Raw genomic sequence first — 22664 nt, 5'->3', positions numbered from 1 at the left:
CCTCTACTGCCCGTATGACATTGCCAATTCCGAGGTGAATAATGACGCGACCGAAGGTGTGCGATCATGTTGTTACTAGATGAATGGAGATACGTGAGTTATTAATCAATTGAAGTTGGAGTTCCTTGAAGGCGTGTTCATTGATGCAGGTGATCGTTGCTCCTGTATCAAGAAACGCGCGTACTTGATAGTAGTATAGGGGGGACCGCTATAAGAACATCCTTTTTCAAATCCAGTTCTAGGAATTTCTAATCCACCACCAGCCAGTTCTAATCCAACACAAGCCAGTTCTAATCCCTCTGGTTGGTAGCCCCACTTTGATTGACAGTCCCCTTTTTGGCTCGCCCACTTCACGCAGATTGGCCCCTCCAAACCTACTGATTTTTTATTGGTCCGTCCACTTCGTGCTGATTGGCTCCTTCTAGGACAGCTGTTCGGCCAACCCAGCGACCCCGCTACAGCTCTATCTTAGACAGACAAAAGGAATACATTGCAACATTTATTCAGTACATCATGGCTGTCTTGGAGACATTGATTCCTTTGATGCTGGGCATGGTTCCTCGGAAGTGACGAATCATGTAGGCGTCTTTGGGACAGCAGCTAAGAAAAGTTTCATCCTCCGTGAGTTGACACATTCCACGTGCATTGGACGCTCACGTCCAGTGGTTGAAGGCACGTGCGTAGCGATCCAGTAGCGTTCTTGTCGAGCTTAATGTCGGACCGCATAGGTGCCACATGCCAATCTGTGATAGCGAAGATATCGCCAGGGCATTCATTCCCTGTCGGTGTTCTTATCGTTCTCCAGCTTCACGCATCTTTAGTTACAGGCGTCCAGCACCAGCGTGCATGAGACGAGCGAGATTTGAACTAGGTACCACATCCTTCCACTGGTCCAACAGACGCTACACCTTCTCATCCTCTGCATTATCTGAGGAGAGAAAGAATTCCCAGTTAAATCACGCTATCTCTGTCATACACTCAAGCTTACCATATTCGCAGCTTCCGTATGGGTAGGAGTCGACGTCATTGTAGAGGTAACGTTTGTCGTTGTACGCCATCAGACTTCTTTTCACATTTCTGATGGTGTACATGCACTGTTTCTTTCCCACTATTTCCCACCTGTTCGTACGATACGCTAGTGTGCTTGAACAGGGTATCGTGGTACGTATCATGGAGGAGGTGTTTGCGCACAATGTTCTTTTTGACCCCTTTAGCTCTTGCAATTTGTTTTCCCCCAGCTAATTTGATGGAGTACATTTTGGCTTTCAAGCATATTACTTCCTCTATGGGTGACTTGCTCAGCAGAGTTTCGTGGTAGAACGAGTACATGGTTAATTTACTCAGTTCTAAAATCGTGAAGCCAATCTGCAAGGCGAAATCACATCGCACTTTTCTTTTGCGCATTTCATACATGACACAATCGGGGGACAAAATTTCCATTCTCACGCATTCTTCCCGACACCTGAGGCGACTCGCCGTCTCCTCATCGAAGGGTACTCCAATATCCCTCATGTTAAATTTATTTAAAGGCGTTCCTCCAAAGACCGCATTATTTGAGATTTTGTCGAAATTTTTTTCGAACGTCGTGCCCGAGGCAACGCGCCTGGCAACATTGTCCACAATGTAGGGACGCAGGAATGATGCCTGACAAAATTTTAGGATCCGGTGAATTTTTGTTACCCTCATGCCCAATCTACTATAGAGTGCGAGCAGTGCATAATGAACGACGTACTCGACCTTGTCCTTGCACATCAGCAACAGCTTTTTGCTGTTAGCTGGCTGATACGTTAATTCTTCGAGAAGACCTCGCTGGAATGGTGAGAGCCATTCCTCCGGGACCACCGCCTTCTCGGGAGCCAGGGGGAAGTACCGCGTTAGAGCGTGGATAAATTTTGGATACTCTGAGTCGCACACATACACGTACCCCACCTCCGAATCCATGGGGTGACGCATAAAATCCACGGAGCTAAAATCCTCGACCCACTCGAAATCGCCGACGGGGATGTGCTTTACCATACTGAATCCATAAAGATTGTTGCAACCTATGTATGATATGTACACCTCCTCTTTATCGGAATCATAGCCACTACACAGAGGGTTGTTAGCCCGCAAATGACGCCTGCTCACCTCACAGAGCTCGGCCTTAACACCCGATTTGATGGTTCTATACATGTCCTCGTCGATGATTAACTCCAATTTTACCCGCTTGTAATTTAGAGCACATGGCCACGAATAGGACGCCAGAGAAACACAATGAAGCAATTCCAATCCACGCGCGTCGTAGCACAGTCGTCGGAAGCGCTGCATCACATCAGCATGTAATAGGGCATCCGTTTTCAGGTACAATGCATTATAATCCCTCAGATTCGAGCATCCAAAACGTTTAAATACTTGTAGCGCATACTGGTAGTCTTCCTCCCTTATATCCTCCCCTGTGAGATCATTTCGGAAGGCAGATTTTGCTGGCAGAGCGAATTCGTCGTGCACCGCGAAAGAATTAATGTGGCTGTATAGGTATACACGTTTACAAAGCAGAATTTCGTAGTTGTTTCCAAATACCTGCTTCAGGCACTGGAACGTCTCTGCGCCCCCCATGGATTTGACGGTTTCCATGAGCTCTCCCTGCGACGAATTTAGGTACTGCATGGTATCTCTGAATAGAAAGGTGCCAATTTCGAACGATCGAATTTTTTCCATGGAACTGGCAACGATAAAGGGAGCTCGCTTCCACCCGAGAAGGTGAAATTCCTGCAGCAGTCCGGCCAAATCGTAGGCCAGATCCTAGTAGCACAAAACGTCTCGGAAACGTCTTTATTTGGTCAACTTAGGATAGAAGACGATCAGGACGTCAACGCGACGTCTAGAAGCCGTAATTTATAGTATGTTTATAAGACGCGCCGATTTAACGTTTATAATACGTCTTCGACATCTCTGTTGAAGAGGTATCCTTAAGGAAGACATCCTGTAAATGTCTTCCGTTCACGTTTGCAAGACGTACCAACTTTCCATTTATAATACGTCTTCGCCAACTGTGTTCAAGACGTATCTTAGACGAGGACGATTTGTGTGCACTGTATAAGTTTACTTTCGGTGGACCTACTGACTGTCTCAAACCAAAAGCAGTAGGAAACACAGGCGTTGAGTTGACGGTGAGTTAATACTCCCAGAAATTTCCCACTTCAGTGTTGTTTGTGTGCGTAATTGAAATAAACTTAGACACCTCACCCTCCAGTTTGACTCAGAGGCGAGCACGGCTATCGAGTTTACGGAAGTTTCTAAGACGAGCAATGTATAGTATCTGTTTTCCCTTTGCAAGGGAATAGACCACCTCTACGCTCTGGTTCCCCTACGTGTAACGCCGTGGAGGGAGCCTGCTGTTCTTACGGTCGGAGGACCTCTGCTAACGCGGTCCACCTTGGTGAACCGCGTCTTCGATTTTGGCCAAAATGCCTCGTGGCAGTGCTGCTTGCAGTTCTGCTTGGAGAAATTAAAAATGGAATGTGTGGTGACGGTGACTGAGGTTGAAAAATGAAAAAAGAGGCAGATCTCCGGAAAACTGTACCCGGTGGATATCCACAGGGCTGAATTTTCTCACATTCGAATTAGTGTTCTAAACATTTTTTGAACGTCTTCAAGGCGGCCACAAACACGTCTTCAAGACTCGGGAAAGCGTCAACTTATCCGGGGATAGAAGACGTTATGTAGATCAGATTGAAGACGTCTCCTAGATGAAAATGTTGTTGCGTCTAGATCTTTCCTCGACGTTTACAAAACGTTTTGTGCTACTAGGGTGTGCAACATGATCGGTAATTTTTCTCTCGTCGTGCACGCCACGTTACAGGGGCTGCACAGCGTCTCAGTGTAATTTGTGTCCCCGGCAGTACATCCCTTGGAATGGTCGTGATGACGGACAAGGGGTAGATATCGCGTGAACGCCCGTTTGCAGTACGCGCAATGGGTGGCAGCTCTGTGCCGTTCAGCTCCGGCAGCTCGGCCCGTTGCTCATCATTCAGCACCATTGTGGCGGGGCAGGCATTCAGGGCAACCATCTCGTCCCGCATTTCCATCAAAGCCTTCAAGCACTGCCTCGCAGAATCTTCACCGTAGTGCGTCCTGATGCGCATCACCTTCGAGTCGTGGGTGCGCACGAGCACGGCACAGAAGCTAGAGGTAACGTGACGCTGCATGCCAACACCACAGGGCGCGAGTACGCTCTCCGTGTCCAACGCGACGACGTAGTTGTACTGCTGCTTGTACTGTATTTTATTAAATTCTACAAAATTTTTGCCAGGTTCACAAAATTCCAATAAGATTTCGTTCACGTCCGTCCGAAGGTGACGATGTTTCGCCTTGTTCTTTTCCTCGTTAAAGGATCGCGTGCAATACATACGAAATACCTATTGTCTCTCATCAGTAATCGTTCAGTAATGTTCATCTATGTATAGCCAATAAGTGAATTTTCTTTTCACACTCGAGTTTTGGGGGTCGCGACACATGCACTCCCTGATCGACGTACTCGTACACGTAAACGAATATCTTGTTTTTGTCTTCGAATTCGTCCAGATCAGAAAATGAAACGGGGAAGTGGCTTGGCCACCAGTAATCTGCTGCATAATTTTCACATTTTTTCCACGAATTCCTTTGCTGTGGGTGCAGGAGAGCGAGCATATTGCATTTAAAACATTAGCCCTCCTGACATGCTGGTAAATGAATATTCGTTAACACGTTCCTGCGTTTAGCCAGAATCGTGGAAAGTACCCCATTGCACCCGAATTTTTTAGTTTTCACAGCAGAAATACACATTTGAACTTTTTGGATGTCAGTGGATACAAACCCACTACCCTCGCGCTGGTAATTTTCAATGCGCCCGGTGGACTCCTGAATCACATCCATCAAAGTATATGCGATAGCTCCGTCGCTGTGGACTTCGCGAGCAGGGGCCATAAAATGTGCTATGTGTGCGGTTACATCCCCTCGATTTTCTTTCATCATTAGAACGTCAGAACAAATGCAAAACCTAAAGGGTATTCTTTGCGCTCGCAAAATAGCAATTATATTGTGGAGGTGGTTCATTAAATATTGCCGCAAGTCCTCTACTCCCTGATCATGAACAGATGCCAATAGCACAAACGCTTTGACGATACCTCGAAATGCGCTATCAGTTTGAAAGAAAGGCAGGAAGGAAATGATCACATAGGGATGTGATCGCTCGACGTGAGCATGCAATGTGGCAGGTAAAATGTCTGGAGAAGATGATGAATTCTCTTCCAAAGGCTCATCATCCCCGATATCATGAGGATCAAAAAAGCAGAACACGCATCTAGGCACTGAAAAACAGAAGAAACACAAAGAAAACATGCACCACAGAGCGTGGACGAAAAATACTTATTTTGGAGCGAGCTCCGCACACTCCCGAAGCGATGCGAAGACTGCAGCCTCTTTACATATCCTCCCCATTTATATAGCGGCGACCTCGCTGCATGCCCCAACATGCACGGGTGCGGGGAGTCGTCATAGCCTAAAAATAACCCGCTCTGCATGTTCAAGGTCGCAGCTTGCCCTTGGCTTCACGTAATGCTCCATCCGCCTACACCATTGCTGCACCTGAGCGCAAAGTTTGCTCTCATCACATGTCATTCCGATATGCAAGTTGCTTTCATGAGCAGGCACACAACCATCCCTTTTTGGTCACAGTGGCTGTGGAATTTCAATAATATCACTTGAGTGAAACAAATTGCAGTGAAATGCAGATTCATCTCAGACAGGAATTTCTACCCTTAGCGTTAAACCCCTCAGATACCAGCATTTCTGCTCGAATAGGTATAGGTAGCAAAATAGGTATGACTTCAAAAATTAAACACATGCTAACAAACTACCGTCAACTGCTATCAGATAATTCTTGCATACTTTTACATAAACACCCGCATTGTCGCCCACAAGAACGCACCCATAAAGAACGCACAAGACAAGGGCACACAAATTCCTTTAAGCGAGCAGGGAAAAGTAGCTTAAGACCTCAGGAATAATTGCAGAGCCACCGCACATCGCTACGTGGCTAACATAAGATGACAACAAAAACATACTAGCGGCGGGTAAAATTGCTACACTGCTAAACAAGCCCCAACATGTCATGATGACGTCGCAAACCAGGAAAAAAGCACGCGCACACAGCAGCTCAGGAATGCACAAGGAGAGGTGCTTTATTGGAATTTCTCCTCTACGCTCACAAACCACTATTTCTACACAAATACTTATAACTGCATACAGCTTACTCCATCAACATACCAAGCAAAGTGAGGCTACACCCGCGAGCAAAAAGGAGCGAAAGCCTGGGGGCAAAGTTCCATTCGCGCTCGACGGAGGACTAGACACAATGTTATCACACAAAAAGTCTGTACTACGCTCAACTATAATTTAGGAGCCTTAAAATTCTACTTTCTATGGAAACAATAATTGCCCTGTTACCTGGATCACTATTAATCAAGCGCTCCAGTTTTTTTCTCTCTTCCCATTTCAGCCTTGTCATGCAGTGAAGCAGACTCACATCCAAAATAATTAATTTACACTCAGGGTGGCGTGCAAGAAATTTGTCCTGCGCTCACATGCAAGCATTTCTGCACAAATACCTATAACAGCTGACTTCCTCAACACATCGTGCTCCTAATGACATCTAACAAACAAAAAACATACAATCCCTATTCTCAGCTGTACCATGCGGCTTTCTTCTGCGTAAAATTGGTGAAAAAAGGAAAGAGCAGAAAAAACTGCGCGCACTTGTGCTTGACTTCAAAAATCGAAGCATATGCTGATAAACTAAGAAAAAGACACCCATTTCTGCTATCACATAATTCTTGCATAATGCTACATACACAGCCGCATTGCCCTTGCGTAAAGAGAGCACAGGACACGGGCACACAAATTCCTTTAAGCGAGCAGGGAAAAGGCTTAAGACCTCAGGAATAATCACAGAGTCACCACACATCGCTACGCGGCTAACACAAGATAACAACAAGATAATAGCAGCGGGTAAAATTGCAACACTGCTAAACAAGCCCCAACGTGCCATGATGACGTCACAAACCAGGAAAAAAGCACACATGCGCACGCGCACACAGCAGCTCAGGAATGCACTAGGATAGGTGCTATATTGGAATTTCTCCTCCACGCTCACATACCAGCATTTCTGCACAAATACTTATAACTGCATACAGCTTACTCCATCAACATATCGAGAACCCAACAACATATAACAAAAAACAAACAAATTCAATTCTCTGACAAACAAATTGAACTCTCCCCTGCTGAGCGGCTTTCTCCTGCTCTATCTGGATGCTGACTTTTTCCCCTCACCTACATTCTGAGTAAAAGCAGTGAAAGAAGAAAAGAACCGCGAAAAATTACTCGCATTTGTGCCCCAATAGCTGTAACTGCAAGAAACCGTAGCGCACGCTAATTAACTGACAAAAAGGCACCCATTTCTGCCACCAGAGAATTCTTGCATAATGCCACATACACAGTCGCATTGCCCTTGCGTAAAGGCAGCACAGGACAGGGATACACAAATTTCCTTAAGTGAGCAGGGAAAAGGCTTAAGTCGAACCACTCACGAATAATCGAAGAATCACCGCTTATCGCTACGAAACTCAACGGCTAGCACAACATGACAGCAACAAGACATTAGCGAAGGGTAAAAATTGCAGCAAGAAAGACACTACTGAACAAGTCCAGACATGCGACATCGAATACAAAATACTGCTCATCGGGGAAAAGGCCTAAGCCTGCGACAGAAAATCGTAGAGCATACACAACTTCATTTTTCTATTTCGCGTAAACTATACGCTGTCTGCGTGGAAAACGACACACAAATTTTCTTAGGGAGCAGAGAAATATAGGAATTTCTACTCCGTGCTCAGATACCAGCATTTCTGCTCCAAAACCTATATAACAGCTTACTTCTTCAACATTCCCAGCTCCTAACAAAATCAAACAAACAAACCCACTTCCACTGATAGAACACTATTCAGCTTTTACTAGGAAGCTTTCTTCTGCGTAAAAGTAGAGAAAATAAGAAAAGAGCAGCGAAAATTACACGTACTTTCGCTTGAATAGCTATAACAGAAAAAAAATAATAATGAGGCACACGCTAATAAACGGAGAAAAAGGCACTCATTTCTGCTATCAGACAATTATTGCATAATGCTACATACACATTTGCGTTGTCCCTGTGTAAAGAAAGCACAGAACAAGGGTACACAAATCGAATTGCGAAAATCACTTCTACTCGCGCAGCATAATACGATATACGCAGATTTTTTTTTTGGGCGAAAATTGCAATAAGAAGCCACTGCTATGCAAGTGCAACAACCCGTATTTTTAAACCAACATTTCATGCAATACCACATAAATTTATCACTCGAGTCACACGAAAAGGTATACACAATGTACTTACTGGTTAAGTGGTCACAGTTGCTCACACACACAACACAGACACAACGAGCGACAGTGAAAAATAAGAAATTACACGCACTTCTGCCCGAATAGCAAAGTGTCAAGCATGACAAAACACATTTTCTACCACCAGAAAATTATTAAACAGAATAATACAATATTCGCAAAAATTAAGCTTGTGTGGCAAACACACAACCTGAGGAACACACACATTCACATCTGCTTTCTGAATTTGTTATACAGGCGTGAGCGATTCGATAAGAATAAAGCACGCTGCTTGGAGAAAGCATATATCATGTGTAGCTCAGTCCACTCTATTGAAAATGCGATAAACATTATTTTTCAAACAAAAAAAATCATAGTCGGCATAATATACGGCAATATCGGCAATATCACTGAAGTCCAACACAATGAACTTATTTGTCAAGTGGGGTCCCAGCTGCACAAACGCGCACGCAAACTCACACATTTTTATTGCCTCACAACGCGCAAAAACCCAAAGTCTATTCACAACCACATAAATTCATATTATTCCTCACATCAATAATTATCCAACCATCGTCAAAACGGGGAACACATATGTGCGAATGCGAAACAATAGGCCTTCCCGCCGGATGTAATACGATATCGCCCATCGACCGTCCCAAAGCAAAAAGAAACACAGCATCTCAGGAATGCATGTCGCCTATACATCCAAGAACAGCGTGCAGCAGGAGAACAACATTTGCTACACCCTGGTTTAAACAAACCAGTTTTCATATGTTCATAACCACACTACCATTCACTAAATAGGGGAGTCACTAATGATTCAAATAAGACAAAATATCATTCCATCATCATTGATTGCAAACTTCACGCAAGAATAAGCAACTGCTGCGCGTCGTATTTTTCTTGTAAGAAACACCAAGTAGACTCAATCTCGCCTTGTTAAACACGAACAGCAATGAAGACTAGGCAATGTTGTATTTATTTTTGTCATTTCCAGCAGCATTACTTTGTGCGAGTCATCAAAAATTTCTGATCTGCTGCTGCTGAATGAATGCCCTGGCGATACCTTGGCTATCACAGATTGGCATGTGGTACCTATGCATTAAGCTGGACAAGAACGCTACTGGATCGCTACGCACGTGCCTTCAACCACTGGACATGTGGAATGTGTCAACTCACGGAGGATGAAACTTTTCTTAGCTGCTGTCTCAGAGACGCCTACATGATTCGTCACTTCCGAGGAACCATGCCCAGCATACAAGGAATCAATCTCTCCAAGACAGCCATGATGTACTCAATAAACGTTGCAATGCCTTTTGTCTCTCTAAGAGAGAGCTGTAGCGGGGTCGCTCGGTTAGCCGATCAGCTGTCCTAGAAGGAGCCAATCAGCGCGAAGTGAACGGATCAATCAGCAACCAGTAGGTTTGGAGGGGCCCATCTGCGTGAAGTGGGCGGAGCCAAAAGGGGGCTGTCAATCAAAGTGGGGTCATTTTGATCCAATCAGCGTGAAGGGGTGGAGCCAAAAAGGGGCCTGTCAATCAAAGTGGGGCCACCAACCAGAGGGATTAGAACTGGCTTGTGTTGGATTAGAACTGGCTGGTGGTGGATTAGAAATTCCTAGAACTGGATTAGAAAAAGGATGTTCTTATAGCGGTCCCCCCTACACTACTAATCGCATTTTCCACGAATGATTTGGATTTGGATTGAATCGCCCCTTTTCAGCGGATTTGAATTTCGCCAAGCTCCCTCACAAGATGCATGGATTTGAAATTGAGCGGAGCGCCGTTTCGCATTCTACGCGAATTGATGTGACCTTGTCTGAAATCTGCACACACACTAGCGGCGTCCTCTCTCCAGAGCCACAGGAGTAGCCGTTTTGTTCCAATCACTTCCCCTTACCGCACCGAGGGAACAACAGGTGCAGTTCTTTGAACGCAGTTAACGTTATTCTGTCGACGGGACGGCACTTTTCCCGTGGACCTCTAGCTGAGTCTTCAAGCACGACCCGTATCAAGCTTGCCAAATCATGTCGCGAAATTCTTGGTCTTCGTCATCATATTGAACGCATATAGGTACATGCATTCACGTCAAAACAAAGTAAAAACGAACAATAAATATATCACATCCTATCATTTCGTGATTTCGAGAATTCAAGCCTTTCCTACTCCCACGGACAATCATGGCAAGATGTGCCACTCTTCCTCGCATACCCCCTTTTTTTTCCCTTGATTACAACAGCCTTTACTGCGCGAGGAAAATTTTTACAAAGCCCCGAAACGTCAGCATTAAAATAGACCCATGGGCTACATGTTTAGTATTAGTATTCGTAACATGTCCCACGATTTATTCGCCGTGTTCGCCCGGTGCTAAATGACGAGGAGGTTCCTGACCCATATTCCGCTTTTGGAAAGGTGTACCATACCTACCAACTCCACACTGTTCATGCCCCGCGAAGCCCGAATCAACACCAACATGATACGTTATGATGGAGATGGGGATTGTGCACCGCCCCTCCCAGAGCGAGCCAGTCATCTACGATTCAATGCACTTTTAGTATCACTTTTTCTATTTTGGTGTAACACAAGAATTTAAGGGCACTTAACGAATTACGTGTTGGCAACGCAACAGAAAGTGCGGCTGGTTTTCGATAAAGTTTTACTATTTTCTTTTTGGATGCCTTCAACTCAACTCCCATCATTCATTCATTACATGTATTTTTGTTGGGCTTCCCTTTGCGCCCCTCTTCCACTGGCATTGCGCAATTCCGCGCGGTGGAGTGGCCAGCTGTCGGCTACGCGCCGGCGAGGAGAGCCGTCTGAACTAACGGGGAATTAAATGATGGAGGACGAGTTTGTTTCGTGAGGAGGAATCTAGTGCTATCACTCTGCAGGCTGACGCAGCTCTGGGCTCAGGCAATGCTCGGGACTGCCTAGCTCTGGGGGAAGTACTCATGCCCTCAAAAACGTGGCCGGTGTTAGCTTCCAGCTAATCGTACGGCGGCTGGTCGTGCGTGAAATACAACATCCACACTCAACGATCCCAACGATCCGAAATGGCTGCGCGTCTTCAACCTTTAAGAAGGAGCACGCTCGGCATGCCCGTTGCCCCACATGGCGCGTGCGAACGCTAGAGGTGACACAGTCAGGTTCTGTCCACTGTTGGGTAGTTCCATTTTAAATCGACAAGCGTGGTAAATTGACAATTTTTAATTTCCATGAAAACATATATATGTTAGATAGGATCTCGGTTGATGACAAATGCAACAATTTCGAGCTCCATCCGATGAACCGTTTCGGATATGGAGAGGCGGAAGGTTGCGGCGGCGTATGTTGGTTCGAATTTTTTCACAACTTTGACCTCATAGCAACGCGCTTCTTGTTTTACCACATCCTTCAAATCTGGCTGATAAAAACTATTGGTTCAAGACAGCATGCGGAAAAAGTCCAGTGACTCCTACTTTAAAGGGGCGCCACGAAAAAATTCACGAACACACACTCTTAAAAATGAACTTCACCGCATAGCACGCTCCTAGCCAACCATTATCTCGAATGATATCGTTATTTGCCCTGATTTGTTGAAAACGGGGGGCGTACGCCATTTCTGTGACACTTATGCTGTTCATAATTGTCACAGAAAAGGCGTACGCCCCCTGTTTTCAACAAATCAGGGCAGATAACGATATCATTCGAGATAATGGTTGGTTAGGAGCGTGCTATGCAGTGAAGTTCATTTTTAAGAGTGCAGCACTTCCGGCACAAAATATGCGATTTGGAACTTTTATTGTTCATGAGCGGGCACACGCATTCCCCTGAAGGTAGATTCATTAGTACCGTTAACTCATTCTCTATCGAATGGTATAGATATCATTTATATAGCTCCTGTGGTAGAGCGAGCAGACGGCTGTAAGTAGGAGCAACTCGCCAAATTGCTCCCCCCAATCGCCCCCAAAACGTGAGTTTATACATTGAATTTCCCTCTCCCCCCTCCTCCACTACACGCTCCGACAAAGAAACCGCCCCACAAACCGAGCGTCTGGATCCGCCCCTGACAGAGGCTGATACGTTGTGATTGATAGTCTGGTATACGCCGAGCAGGCGTAACCGAAAATGTTTTTCTAAACTCAAAAATTTATGTCCTAAAATATGAATCAAATTTCTGCCAGCGGATTGATAGGTTGGCACTTTATATCCTCGTCTATCAGACGAAATGTATTGCTCTTTGTGCCACGTCACGCTGTTATTTAAGCGTTGTTTAGTGAATACGTGCAGTATTAGTAATTTGTAGACACGGTTATAGGTCTAGTAATGCTACTGCACCAGATCTGAACTGGGTTATTTGCGTGCTGCACTTTCCTGCTAAAAAGAAAGGTATGCGTGGAGTCCAAGGTAGTGGAGTCCAGTGCAAGTCAAAAGAATGGGCTTTCTGTCTCGTGAGAGTACACATGGCTCGCGCTACTTCTTTTTCGTCATTTTCACACCTGACAGGCCTCCGCGTTCACTACGTGGTGGTCCAAAAATTTTCTACAAAACACAAGACACTTGCTGGACAAGATGGCCGACAACCAGGTGAGCGCGCATATCGAACAGCGAATTGTCATGAAGTTTCTCGTGAATGAAGGCGTAAAGTCATCTGAAATTCACAGAAGACTTCAGGCTCAGTATGGCCACGATACACTTAGCCGCAGCAAAGCGTTTCAGTGGTGCAAACGGTTCCGAGACGGCCGTACATCAGTGCAGGACGATCCCGGCCTAGCGGCTCAGAGCCCAGTGTCAGAGTTCCTGAGAACATCCAACTTGTGGAGCGCATGATCCTCAAGGACCGACGGATGACATGTCTCGAACTGGCTCGAAAGACGGACCTCTCTGTGGGAACGTTGAACATTGATGAACACCTCCAGTTTCGGAAAGTTAATGCCCGTTCGGTCCCGAGACAGCTCTCCGTGTTTGACCGGCAGGGAAGACTGGAAATCTCCCAAGTGCTAATGCACCGTTTCGACACTGAAAGAGAGCCTTTCCTTGATCGGATGATCGCGTGCGATGAAACGTGGGTGCACTATTTCACTCTGGAGTCTAAACGCGCATCAAAACAGTGGAATCATTCGTGCTCGCCACCTCGGGCTCTGGCTTTGGGAAGAGGCTGGCGTTGTTCATGTTGATTTTCTGCCCAGTGGTACCACCATCAATAGTGCATATTAGTGCCAGGTTCTCAGGGATGTGCATAAGGCGCGCTGAAGCAAAAGTGGCCGGGCCTCATCACCAAAGGAGTCCTCCTCCTACAGGACAATGCACGCCCGCATACCCCGCATCTCACGACACGCACCTTACAGGAACTTGGCTGGGAGTTGCCGCCACACCCCGCTTACAGTCCAGACCTCGCCCCCAGCGATTTCCATTTCTTTGAGCTTTTGCATGACAGTTTGCATGACACGTGGATTAACTTAGCTGGCACTCGGATTAAAATCGCCGGGGAAACCTGTAGTAGTCTCCTTCGGTGTTCGACATCGCTGCTTGGAAATCGCAACAATGTACATAGAAACGAACTACAACGCGCAGACATATACGAATGGTACCAACCAAGCGGCATGCTACGTGCATAATTGTACGTGCAGGGATATAATACGTGCAGGGATACGTGCATAATTGAGTAGTGCTGTAGGAATCACATGGTAAACGTTGTGATATCAAACGTGAATAATATTTTATCTATGAGATTACTTGCGACACCGCCAACCCTTTGCTTTCCACCAACACAGATGAAGATGTTTACTGCCTATGACGTGTTGAAGAGGCGTTTGCATACTTTGCTAGCGAAATCAATAAATCGTCACCCATCGTAACAAATGTAGGCATGCATTTCCGAAGATAACAATAGTCGAAAGATGAATACACACAGTAAACCATCATCTTCATACAGGCTCTGGGTACCAACGGGAACCGGAAAGGGCAAGAACGAAACTACCCGCCATTCCATGCTCTGGTCTGTCGAGTTTTGTGATAATAAAGTGACGAACGATAAACAGCACACAGGCAAGTGATGTAGCGGGACAGTATTCACTGCTTATAGGTTTAACAAATATATGGAGATACCCATATTGTACGCCGAATTTAGATAGCAAGTGATGAATTTAGGAAAATGAGCACGTCAAGTTTAGCGGAATGAAGCAGCCAACGGAAGGCAACGTCTTCCACGACCAACGGATGGCAGCTACCTGTGGTCACGCTTTTTTCAGCGAGTCCCACCCTCCTGGTACAGGCAATGTTTTGACATATTTCCCGCAAGAGGCGCTGAATGCCAAAGACCGATAGCGCTACCTGTAAAGCGCGTCGTCCCTGTAGAGTTCATTCGCTGAAAATATTTGAGGATCAACAGTCGGAACACTCGTCCATGCGCATTGGGTTACGCTGGAGAGTTTCTTTGCGCGTCCAGTTCAAATGAAAGGTCCAAACATACGTGTCACTTTTGTTGTTGGAACTCTTGGTGTTACATCATCTGCAGAAGGCAGCGTCGATTGAACGGACGCTCCACCGGGCACCGGGAAATAGTAACGGTCAGTTTCCGTGCTGTCATCATCCGCATCTCCTATTGGAGTACATCACCAGAAAGAGGAATCACCTTATAAGCCGTCGAGAGGGCAGTGTTACGTATACTCTAAAAAAGTGAAGTAGTCAAGAGGGAAGCAACTGCAGTTTCTAGTTCCCATGATCTTACTTACCCTTTGTTTTATCCCCGTGACTCAAATTTTACTTCCCAATACTGACAAATAGTCCCTAAGCTTCGCAAAAACTTCTGTGCATTTAGTCCCGAAATGGAGTAATGGATGTCGCAATCCGCCTCGTCCCCAAAAGGAGAGGTATAAACTTACAGAAAAGCAAGAAACGAATAGAAAACTCAGTCTTCGTTAAGTTTTGTAGCTGTTGCACATAATCGGAATGACGTCATCCGAGGTCATCGGAAACTGCAGGCTTCCCGGGAGGCGAGCAGAGCTGTGGAGATTACAATGTGAAAGTAACACAGTTACAGGAAAAGGTTGCTGGGACTAAAATATAATTCAGTTACTGTTAACCAGTGATGGCCACTAGTTAACTACATGTAGTTAAACTACCTGAATTAAGTAAAAAAAGTAGTTATCAGCTACTTGCAGAAATGTAGTGGCAACTACTAGTTAAACTACTATTTTCAGTAGTTATCTACGGTAGTTAGAGGTTTAGAGGTTAGAGGTAACGGAGGTGCAGCGCAATTGTGTCGTGCATGTGTACTGAATCTTCACATTTAATGCTTGTCTAGTGAAGCCTCATTTGCTGTGAAATACTTGTGCAACTTAGTTTATCGCGTTGGCACAGAAAGAATACCGCCACAAGCTTTGTATTTGACGAATTGTAGCAATGGTTTGAGCAAAAGTTTATCGTTGTTTGTGATTCATATTTAGGTGTCCAAGAACACTACAAGGGATTGGTGTTGATGGACAGTGTTAAGTAGTTATGTAGTTAAAACACATTGGGGTAGTTAAAGCAGTAGTTTTAACTACTCCCCTGAGAAGTAGTTGAACTACGAGGGTAGTTCCATAAGTTTCCGGCCTGAGGTAGAAAATGCGCGCGAATTTGAAAATGGGTCTAAGGACGCGTGGCGCCATCTGTTGGAGGGCCGTAGCACCACCCTCAACCCTCTCCATGCTTTTGTCGGTTGGAGAGCGGCATTTCAAAGAGCCAGGGTGCACTCTTCAGTTAAAATGGAAAAAATCAATTACCGCGCTGTGATAAAATTCTTGACAGAAGAGGGACTTTCGCCTAAAGAAACTAAAGCGCGACTGGACAACGTGTACAGGGAAGCCTCTCCGTCGTACACACCGGTACAAGACTGCGCTAAGCAGTTTCGACTGGGGCGAGAGCCCATTGAAGATGATCCACGCGATGGTCGTCCACTGAAAGTGGTGACACAAGAAAATTTGTCTCTTGTCGAGGAGGAAGTGCTGAGCGACAGGCGTCTGAAGGTGAAGGTAATCTCAGAAAGGCTGGGGCTTTCCAAAACAACCGTTTTTCGCATCATCGGCGAGGGCCTTCACATGAAAAAGGTCAGTGCGACATGGGTGCCACGACTTCTCTCGTCAGTTCAAAAGCAACAGCGCGTAGTCTGTGCCAAAGAGTTTTTGGAGCTCTGTCAAGAGAACGAAGAAATATTGAAGTCAATTGTCACAGGGGATGAGACTATGGTGCTCTACTATGATCCCCTTTCGAAAAAGGAGTCGATGGAATGGCGCTAATCAGGAGAAGCACCCCCAAGAAAAGCAAAGCTCACACAATCCACAAAGAAGATAATGGCAACAATATTTTGGGGTTGTCACGGGATCCTCCTCATCGACTTCAAACAGAGGAACACCACAGTGAATGGGACTTACTATGCTTCACTCCTGCACCGACTGCGAGAGGCCATCAAGGAAAAAAGGCGCGGCAGGTTGAGTCGAGGTGTCCGGTTGCTCCAGAACAATGCCCCTGTCCACACGGCTTCTGTCCCCAAGGCTGAACTGAAGGCTTCGAAGAAATCCCACACCCACACTACAGTCCAGACTTGGCACCGAGTGACTACTTCCTGTTCTCAAACTTGAAGAGGGATCTCAGAGGATGGAGATTTCAAAGCGATAGCGAGGTGCAAGAGGCAGTTTTCCAGCATTTTGCGGACAAAACCTCGGACTATTTTTTCAAGGGTATAAGAATGCTGGTTGAAAGGTGTCAAAAGTGCATCGAAGTTAGGGGTGACTATGTCGAAAAGTGATACACTTGTTTCGTTTCTATGACTATTAAAAGTTTGTCGGGCCGGAAACTTATGGAACCACCCTCGTACTAGTTAAACTACTCCATCGCGAAGTAGTTAGTAGTTATAGTTCAACTACTGCACAAGTAGTTAGTGCCCATCACTGCTGTTAACCAACTTAAAGCCGTATCCAAGGGCGCCATATACATAAAAGTCTCCCCAATATAGTAAATATGATGCTTTTCATGCCAAAAAGTAGGAGATGACAAATATTCATGTGAACAGAGTAACTCGTGTGTAGCTAACAGAATGCTCCTGTCGCACCAGATGGGATCACAATCCGAGTACGATGCATATGAACAATTAAAACAAAATTTCTGAGCAGAAGTTGAATACAGAGTAGGTGAGATCATTGTATACAGGGTGTTTCACGTACGGTGATAAAAATTCTAACTGGCTGCGTACTCCCCGGATTATTATCCGACTTTTGGCAATTACCTTCTGGGAACTTTTGTCACCATTGAGGAAGGTTTTAGACAAATTTTTAATTGCGGGAAATTTATTTTTTTCAATTGAACTTTGAGAATTGCCAAGCGTACTTCACTTTTTTTACAGAAATATGAAGTCCTCCACGGATAACTACATACCCAACCAAAACTATGCACAGTATCGCAACGGAAATAGCCTAAAAAAATAGTAAAAATCGCGCTTTAATCCCGCCTGCTTGATTTTCGCCGAGAAGCGCGCGCGAACTCTGCGTCTAGACGAGGGAGCGTTCCCGCCTTCATTTGCCTTGGCTTCTTTGTGATAAGACGGTTGACTTGTATTCTTTTTGATAAGTTGGTTGTCGCCAGCATCAAGGTCAAACCGGGGAAAAGAAAGGTAAAACAAGAACCGGGACCGTTTTCTCCTCTCCCTGGAATTTTTTTTTAAATTCCGTGTTAGCGCCGCGAAGCAATTGTGGCTATGAGCGGCGTATAGACGTGGACAGATGAAGGGAGGACAGCAGGAAGGAGTGGGGGACAGGGGGGTTAGTATACATCCTGGGCCGACTTCAAGGGGAACTGTGCCGACATTCGTCTGGAAAGTCTTCGGAAAACCCAGGGAAAACCTCAGACAGCACAGCCGCGGTGACAGGATTCGAACCCGTGTCACCTCCCAGTCTCGGCGTGGAAAGCGATTACTCTAACCACTATGCCACGGGAGCTGGTCTCCCTGGAAATACCTTGCGCTTTTCTGTGCGACAACTGAACAGGCGGGGCTGAAGCGGACTATTTTTTTAGACTATTTCTGTTGCGATACTGTCCGTAGTTTTGGTTGGGTCTGTGGTTATCCGTCGAGGACTTCATGTTCTATATAAAAAAGTTAGGTTCGCTTAGCAAGTTTCAAAGTTCAATTGGAAAATTTTTCCGCAATTAAAAATTGTCCAAAGCCTTCCTCAATGATGGCAAAATTTTCCAGAAAGTAACTGCCGAAGGTCCGACAATCCTCCGGCGAGTACGTAGCCAGTTCGAATTTTTTACCACCTTACGTGAAATACCCTGTATGTGCACATTTGCACTAAATTGAAAAACCCAGCTACTGCTGTCTCGGTCTTCACCTTTAGGTCAAGATGTTGTAGATATAGATAATATTGAATACAGAAATTTGGAATACACTGAGTAGCTATATGGAAAAGTTTGAGATTTTCCCTTCAACCTTACACTTCCAATCCATTCGGCAGCAACGAACGCAGGATGCTCGAAGTGAGTACTGCGCGAGCATTTTCGTGGAGAGCGACGTACCGGCTTTCTTTGAGCTCAAAATGGTTGCCAAGGCACCGAAGAACAGAAGCAGACAAGCGGCAAAGCATATCACCATGAGCAGTTTACGCTTTCTTTCGTCCCTAGAAGAAGCATTAGTTACCAACAAGAATTGACGATGTCATTGGCGATTAGCAACTTATCGTCAATCTAGTCAAACGAAAACGGGATAGGAGCATGTTTAAGGTCACAAGGTAATGTGCAATCACGCGGAGAGAGAGCATGCAGAGAGAGCAGAAACGTTTTCGTTGTCTCCATAACTGCCGTCGACATTAGAGGTATGCGGCTAGTTGCTTCCCATTTCATATCATCGTAAATTCGCTTTTCCTTCCGCCTTCGCCTACGCAGAGCGAGAGCGTGTTCACAGCCACGTCGCAAATTCACAAATTTGCCTTCCCTTATGAAAATTATTTTCTAGTTTGTATGCAGATCTTAAGCAAGACCTATCCAGCCTACTCACTTTCAATTTAGCCCATAGAAACTTGATTAAAGCTGGATACAGGATATATTGATTTCACTGTATACATTTTCTAAACTGCAATTCATTACCACTTTGTAACCAGCCCTTATCAATTTCTGTATCAAACACACTGTATACAGCTTTTATACGGAAATTTCTCTCCGTTTTGTAACTAGTCCGTATTCAGTCTGTATTCAGCAGCAGTATTTTAATGACATTCTGAACTATAGACCATTATGTACGCATGCAAAACAGAAGAAAGGAATTTCGGAAATAGTGTTTTATATCTTTTTTTAAAATATGCCATGTCATTGACCATTCTTTCACGCACCGTACGTTGACAGATATTTCAAAATCGTTCTGCATTTCCCGAAACATCCTGGAACAGCCACAAGCTCAAGAGATAGTACGAACGATTCTACCGTCGTCGTGTCTCGTCCGCCGAGCCATTGAGCGGAGACGTCGGCTCCATGCTCATTCCAGCACAGGCTCGCACGCGCGCCCTTGCTTGTTCACATTGCCACTGTCTGTAGGCGCATGGGTAGCTTTTTTTTTTTTTTTTCGGTTCGCTTTTTGGCTGTTGTAACGGACGTTTCTCGTCGCCGCATGTAGTTCGCATAATTTCGAGCGTTCCAGTAAGTCTGCAGCGTTTTAGTGGCTGTGTATTGTTGTTCCCACTTGATGTTGACGTTCCAGCAACTGACATTGCAGCTGTCCATAAGTGGAAGCGTTTCTTGTAACCGCTGTAGACCCAGTCGCGTTTGAAATGTGATGTCATGTCATGTCATGTGTCGTTCGTCGACGAACCCTTCAAACTGAACGAGTCATTCGGGTGAACTCAACGAACTAGTTCACCAACGAACAACACATGAGTTCAGCAGTTCAGTTCACTGGGCCTCGCCAGAAGTCTCCAGAACCCCACAACACATACACTTCTAACATCTCCGCCTGCGCGATCCATGGAAGGTTTTGTAGAGCGAACGAAGCGCATGCGCACAAAAAGCGGTGCAGGAGACCACCACGGCGCGAACGCGTATTGGGCGGAACACCGCGGCATTGATTTTATGCGGCCATGACGCTCCTGTCAAGTGAACTGGTGAATGTGTGAACTGTGTGATGGAATTGAACGTGGGTCGTGCTGAAGTGTGAAGTGTTGAAGAAAGACCAAAAGCCAGGGGCCATGATGTTTATTACTGCGTAACACTAGCTTGCACAACAATATAAAAACAACGAGAAACAAGGAAAGGACGTTTCGACGTCTATGCGGGCGTCCTCATCAGCTTTAAGAACGTGAAGGAACTGTCTATGAGAAGGGGAAACCTTTTAAAGCCTTGTAGCAGTCCGGGTAGAGGCCCCTTGTGATGATTACAGGCATTGTTGTCACTATGAATGTGCCATGACTCAAGGAATTTCCTGACTCCCCATCTCTGTTCACGTGTCAAGGTCTTTACATTATCAAAATCGAAGGAACGACCTGTTTTTTTTTAAGCTCGAAGCTCCCTAGCGGCGATTCCGTGCGGATCCCGAAAGAAATATTTCACACTGAACGTATGTACGTCAGTGACAAGGACATATATTGACATATGACATATATACACATACATAATATATGACATATATTTTTTTCCCGAAAATCGGCGGTGGTCGAGCAACGCGATCGGGACGTTTGAGCTGGAATGACCCATTAGCAATAATTGAACCTCCGCATGCCATAAGGGGATAAGTCGAAAAATTCCAAACTGAGGAAAAAGGCCTAATCTAATTGTCCGTCCCACTGACACACATGCATTTCTCGTTTTGCTTTGCCTATACGACAATCGAGTATGTAACCTCCACGGCAAGGTTTGGGTAACCGAAATATTATTTGGGAAAAGGAAAGAGACCACCCAAACGGAACTTAATGTTGGAGAAATTTCTTAAGACTTAATTTATGTAAGTATGACGTAATGATTTTTTTTGTGATTTACCGGTACTCTTGTTCACACTCTGCACAGCAGAGCTTATAATCCACTTTGCGGCAGCCATATTTGTTGACGATCCTATTTGTTGGTGATTCAAGTGAATCGCCAACGTGTATGCTGACATCGCCAGACCAGATGCACGCGTACGACATAGTGAAGACCACCAAAAAGGTGAAGAAGATTGTGTCAGTTCGCAACAATTATATTTTTTGCGTTAAGTCATCTTTAATGGCGTAAGAAAAATGATTTTACGACGAAAGTATGGTTTACTTTCTCATGTAAGGCGGGCGTTTAAGCTCGCCCCTGGTCATAACCATGACTGCTTAGTGGCACTTACTTATACTGGGCAGCAGGAGCGTAGTGAAATTGCATTACCAGGACAGAGTGGCACTAAGTAAGTGACACTAAACTAGCCCGTGTCACTGGGGTATTACGCTCCTGTAGTGGGACAATAAATTGCAATAGAGTCCTAAATTTTGTTTGGCAGGTACATACCGGTATATATTGCATAAAAATAGTATAAAAGGGGATAAGTCGCACTTATCCCCTTATTGCATACAGAGGTTCAATTACCAATAACGAGGCTTAACCAGTTTTGAAATAGCCCCTGAAAACTGATGCACCAGGAAGCTCTAAAGTTACTAGGATCAATGGGAGACTGCAAGAACTTTACAAAACATAAAAATGGTCTTAGAAAGTGTAGAAAGGAGCATATTATGTCCCTCAAAAAAGTGTGCCCCCCATTCAATGCAAACATAACCTGCGCCTCCTCAGCCCATCCACACCGCAAAAAATGCTGAAAACTACAAGCAAACATCACACCCTATTAATTATGGGTACGGGTTTGGAGGAGCAATGAGGGGGCATTTAATGCGGATCCAAACCCGCTTTCATAACACAAAACATTTTTCCTGCACGGTGTGTTGTGCAAGAATAGCTAGAGAGAGCTGCGTCAGACAGCCTCAAGGCATGTCTTCGCGTCAAGTCAGAATGTCCACCTGCGCTTTCCTTTCTCTTTTTTAATATGTCTCAGCTCATACCGATTGGCTTACACCCCCCCCCCCCCCGTGCGTGAATCAGGCGGATGAACACGAAATTTACAGCCGGATAGCTTATCCAAAGAGCGCATTGGTGCACTGGTCCGCGCAAGAAATATGTAAACAGAAACCAATTAATTGCTCGAAAAGATCACTAAGTGTCGACGCGGTTTTTTTCTTGCAATATTTTTCGCTGAAGGTCCCGATGCGTAAAACAGAGGTT

General features: G+C 45.3%; 1 protein-coding gene across 3 annotated transcripts in view; it reads right to left on the bottom strand.

Annotated features, from left to right (window-relative positions):
- The window catches only part of LOC135376477 (uncharacterized), a 135850-nt gene extending 116790 nt beyond the window's left edge, over nt 1–19060 (bottom strand). For all 3 annotated transcript variants that reach the window (XM_064608992.1, XM_064608994.1, XM_064608993.1), the window contains exons 1-2: nt 18966–19060; nt 14887–15015 (exon numbers count right to left, since the gene is read on the bottom strand). In XM_064608992.1, coding sequence (XP_064465062.1) covers nt 14887–15015; nt 18966–19041 — 205 coding nt within the window. In that variant the 5' untranslated portion in view covers nt 19042–19060. The remainder of the gene's footprint in view (nt 1–14886; nt 15016–18965) is intronic.
- Between the last annotated feature and the right edge of the window lie 3604 nt (nt 19061–22664).

The sequence above is a fragment of the Ornithodoros turicata genome, unplaced genomic scaffold (genome assembly GCF_037126465.1).
Source record: "Ornithodoros turicata isolate Travis unplaced genomic scaffold, ASM3712646v1 ctg00001117.1, whole genome shotgun sequence".
NCBI classification, from domain to species: domain Eukaryota; kingdom Metazoa; phylum Arthropoda; class Arachnida; order Ixodida; family Argasidae; genus Ornithodoros; species Ornithodoros turicata.
This window is presented reverse-complemented; position numbering and strand designations above follow the sequence as displayed.